This window comes from Hylaeus volcanicus, unplaced genomic scaffold (genome assembly GCF_026283585.1).
Source record: "Hylaeus volcanicus isolate JK05 unplaced genomic scaffold, UHH_iyHylVolc1.0_haploid 8096, whole genome shotgun sequence".
Taxonomy (NCBI): Eukaryota; Metazoa; Arthropoda; class Insecta; order Hymenoptera; family Colletidae; genus Hylaeus; species Hylaeus volcanicus.
Window position 1 is genome coordinate 1 of NW_026531859.1, and position 5,107 is coordinate 5,107.

Here is a 5,107-nt window from a genome sequence, read left to right on the forward strand (position 1 = left end):
GTTTTTGATTTCTCCCCAACATCGTTCCACCACATCCAAAAATCTGATAAAATTATAGATTAATAATCATAACAAAACTCTAACAGTATAAACATATAAACGTGGCCATTTTATAACACTAGTTTACAAAATAAAAAAAAAATGTACATGCAATGTCACAATTTTTTTCTCATGTATTTTGTTTGGCCTACAAAACTCGAAAATCGCAAGAAAAAATTTTTCTATGGATAGGTTTTTTTTATATGAATTTTTGCATTTTTTCGATTTTTTTCAGACATACGTTCACATTTTAGGCCATATCTCGTGTTAGAAACGTCCGTTTGAGTCGCGCAAGACGCCATTTGAAAGGTAATCGAATTTCCAACAATTGCTTTCAACATTATTTTCCAATTGAGCCAATATATATGAGAAACTTTGATTTTTTCTGCTAAAATAGAACATGAATATTTCTTCCATCGCCATGGAAAAATAGAAATTTTCAAATTATGTCCAGTTTCTTATAGTTTATGTATAGATCACACTTTTACGAAGAAAACCAGCTGTTGTTGAAAAAAATCTATGGATAAATACCGGAGTTAGGAACAATTGAGTAAAGGTACAAAAATCCCAATTTTACTCTGTTTCTGTATTTTTTAATTAATTTTGTATGAAATAATTTCAGCCTTTGCTTTGTCTTCTGTCATTCGTTGGGTTCGTTTCTCTGATGAGGAACCAAATGTAGTCTCCGCCCCCAAACCCCGGACCGGGGGCAGGCGCCCGGACCCCCGTTTTTTCACTGTATGAGTAAAGATCGTGCATGATACAAGGTCTCTGAACAAGTTTGAACCGTTGCAGTGTGTTTTTATATGCTATAGATAGCGTGTTCGAATATGTAAATGTATGATTTTTATATGCTAATAGCTTTTTAATAAAAAACGTCCGATGGCTAAAACCTCTTGGGTGTTACTCAGGAGAGTGCCCTTGACAACATATGTCAAGGTCAAGGTCATCCGAGCTGCCTCCCCTAAACGTAAGGTTTACCTAAAAAACAATTGTTGAAAATTCGATTACCTTTCAAATGGCGTCTTGCGCGACTCAATCGGACGTTTTTAACTCGAGATATGGTCTAAAATGTGAAGGTATGTCAGAAAAAAATAAAAAAAAATTCAAAAATTCATATAAAAAAAACCTATCCATAGAAAAACTTTTTCTTGTGATTTTCGAGTTTAGTAGGCCAAAATACATAAGAAAAAAATTGTGGCATTGAATGTACATTTTGGCTGTAAACTAGTGTAATCATAACAAAATACTAACAGTGTAAAAATATAAACGTGGTCATTTTATTACTATTAAACAAAATTATTTTTAAACTTCTCGAATTTTTTAAAAATCTATTTTGCAGTGAAAAATTCTAAAACAATTCACAAACACGTACGTCATAAAGTAGAATATCTGTAATTTTTTTCAAAATTTTTGATACAGTACAACAAAAGATATACAGCTTAAACTGTAAATTGCATTTTGCCCTGTAACTACCCTTCCAGTAAGAGTACGGGGTTGAAACTTAGCACAAATGGTTTTTTTTAATACTCTATTAAGTGATATGTTCATTGATCAATTTGGCTCAAGGGCACTTTTGACCCCCTTATACGGCTATGCCCTTGCCAGCACGGCTACGGTACAACGATATAAAGTTTTCTTAGCGTAGATATTTCCAGCGCAGACAAAACTCGAGCGACGACTACCGATTGGACTAATAAAATTAAAAAATACGAAATTCCGCCAAGACGAAAGTTTACGTATCCGCCGGTACCGCCGCCTCGAAGTCCGTTGCCTTCCCGACGACGAGTCTCGTTCTGCGACGTCGTCTTCGGGGATACGCGCGAAAACGAGCAGAATTGTATCACGAAAATGCAGGATGTTCGTCGTAGGCCTTGCTGCAATAACGACGGTAACGAGGAATTCAAGGATTCGTACGACATTTGGCAAGCGGACGAACCGGCTGGTAAACACGACGGCGGATACGAAAATGTCGATTTGAGACAAACGGAGGACACCGGCAGGATGCATTTTGAGAAATGTGCTTCGGAGTGTTACGATGACGGCGAAGAGACGTCGAACAAATGCAATGACATCGAGAAGAACTGTGAACAAGACAACTCGGAGCCACGTGGGTACAGAATAATGAACGAGAAAGACGATGCGTCGTCGAGGGAGGACGTCATGGCTTGCGATCATCAAAATTGTTCGAATTCGTCGAACGTGCTTGACGATAACGAACGTTTGAGGGGGGGATGCGGAGGTGTGTGTGGACCATGCGCACCTCATCCTAAAGTCGCTTGTGGAGTAGTTAAAGTGGTAGAAAGTCCTTGCGTCCACTGCATGAAAAGTAAGAATTTCGCAACTGTAAATTGATCAGAGTCGATTTTCCAAGAAGAAATTTTAATATAAACAAAAATGAGACTTTTGTTCTCTAGGAGAACCGGAACCTTGTCGCGTTATTCCATCCTGTTCAACCTGTTCATCGCCGTGCAGCGATAGACGGGCTTGCTGCTCTCTGGCGAACGAACGGCCGATTTGCAAGAAAACGATCATCAGATGTCGTCCGTCGTGCACGAAAGAGCCCCAGACCTGCGCCGGTAGTGGATGTTGCGGAAGCGGATGTCGCGGTGGTTGTGGAAAGCCTGGACAAACGTGTATGCCGTCGAGACCTTGCGCGGTTCCACCTTGCAGGCCTTGTTCGCCCTGTTCTCCACCGCGACCATGTCCCCCGCAACCATCTTGCTGTTGCAGCAGAAAATGTGGAACTTGTTGTCCAAGTGGCGGTAGCGTGTGCTACTGTCGGTAAGAAAATCTCGATATTGTTGCTGACGTCAAATATAATGTTTTCTGAATGTTCGACATGAAAAATAATTATCACTCACGCTTAGTTTTCATGATGTAGTTATGGCAAGTTTTGAGTAACACACGCTTTCCTGCGTGAGCATCGGGTTGCTTGTTGTCAGGGGCTTTTGAATCAATTGAATTCGGAACATGGAGATTTTATTGATAGAGTAGGGGAGCCAGACCTCCGGCCGTACCACAACTAAAAAGAAAAAGAAAACAACTCTCTTAAGATGGCAGGACCAAATCAGCAGAATCATATCGGACTTAGTGGAATATTTAGTACTTATTTTGTACTAATTTGTACCACCAACAATAATTTTGTTCCTCGTTCCGTTTTCGAAAAATCGTGGCGCTGCTAGCTTAATATTAAGCTAGCAGGACCACACGTCAAAATTAATAAAAATGAAAAAATTAAAGTGGATACATTTAGTGCTGTACTAATTTGTACCACCAATAGAAATTTTGTACCTGTTACCGTTTTCAAGAAAATTGTAATATTAATATTAAGCTAGCAGCGCCACGATTTTTTCGAAAACGGCACGAGGTACAAAATTATTGTTGGTGGCAAAAATTAGTACAAAATAAGTACTAAATATTTCACTAAGTCCGATATGATTCTGCTGATTTGGTCCTGCCAGCTTAAGAGAGGTAAAGAAAACCATTGTATTCAAAAAATGTGTAACCGAGGGATTTTGCTGGAGATGGAAAGTCAGGGTACGGGTCGTTTGAATGAATCAGGCCGTTTACAAAACTTAAGATTATGGTTTAATGAATGAGAAAAGTAGTAATGAACAGTTATATATACAATATGACCGGACATTCGGTCTACGGGATCGGGTCCTTAGTGTTAGCCTGAAACATAACAATCAGAGCACCCTATATGTAAGTTTACGGCGGTGTGTCGGGGGGTATGTGTTGGTACAGGTGCTACCCGATTTACAATTACCGATTGTCCCCTTAACGGTGGAGCGCCTACCGTTAGGGGTACAATTGCCGTTTGAACGGCTAGGCACCGGAGCGCCTAGTGCCTGGTCGGTCGTATGGCTCGCACGCGGATCGGGTAGGTGTGTGCGGACGGAGTCGGCCGGCTCTCTTCGCGGTGGTGCGCCTACCGTGAAGAGGGCAGGTTGGCGAATCCTGGAGCGCCAGGTATCCGGCAACCACTGCCTGATACTACGGTGTCGTCGCGGTCGCGGCGCGGGATATCCCGTCTCTTTCACGGCGGAGCGCCTACCGTGGAGAAACTGGGAACTACTCTTCGTTTCGACTACGGGGCGCCAATAGTCGATCCTCGGGGTCGGGAGCTCCCTGTATCCTGGGGCACCAGGGCTATAGCGAGAGTCAACTCGTTGCGTCGTACTCGGGATATCACCTATTAATTGGAGGCACCTAGTTAGCAGGTGACTTCCCAAGTCGGAGCACCGAACGGACTGTCTTCCAGCTTCCCGCGTGCGGCCTAATATACCCGTCTCTCGCGGCGACGCTAGTGCCGCCGTGGCTGCGCGCGTCGCTTCGTTCGCGATTGCGCTTGCGCGAGTATGCCGCGGATGGCCGGGTCGCGGTATTTGGGGGATACTCGTCGCAACTGTTATAAAAGATGAATTCAATTATTTTGTTTGAAATTTTTTCGTAAAGATCATTCAAAAACGCACATTTTGAAAAAAAGCACATCTTATTTGGTCAATTTTTGGAAGAGTTATAGCCATTTAGAAAAACGCTGGTTTTTTTTTAAACTCGTAACTCTTTTTTGGTTGATTAAAAAAATCTGACAAAATCACAAAAAGATGTTTAGTAGGGTGCTGTAACATATACAAAGGGTATAGGCGGATAAGGGAGTCAAAAGTGCCCTTGAGTCAAATTGATCAATGAACATATCAATTAATAGAGTGTTAAAAAAACCATTTGTGCCAAGTTTCAACCCCGCACCCTTACTGGAAGGGTAGCTACAAGGCAAAATGCAATTTACAGTTTAATCTGTATATCTTTTGTTGTACTGTATCAAAAATTTGGAAAGAAATTACAGATACTCTACTTTATGACGTAAGTGTTTTTGAATTTTTTTAGAATTTTTACTGCAAAAGGGATTTTTAAAAAAAACGTGATATTTAAAAATAATTTTTTTTAATAGAAATTATAAAATGACCACGAATATGTTTTTACACTGTTAGTGTTTTAGTGTTAGTGTTTCAATTTTTTCAGATTTTTGGATGTGGTGGAACGATGTTGGGGAGAAATCAAAAAC

At 40.9% G+C, this 5,107-nt stretch overlaps 1 protein-coding gene across 1 annotated transcript; it reads left to right on the forward strand.

Moving 5' to 3' along the window:
- Window positions 1-1,599: 1,599 nt before the first annotated feature.
- On the forward strand, window positions 1,600-3,037 carry LOC128882241 (keratin-associated protein 5-1-like). The gene is made up of 2 exons (XM_054133827.1): window positions 1,600-2,368; window positions 2,457-3,037. Exons 1-2 carry the CDS (start codon window positions 1,891-1,893, stop codon window positions 2,825-2,827), a joined length of 849 nt encoding a protein of 282 aa, XP_053989802.1. The 5' UTR covers window positions 1,600-1,890; the 3' UTR covers window positions 2,828-3,037.
- Window positions 3,038-5,107: the final 2,070 nt, after the last annotated feature.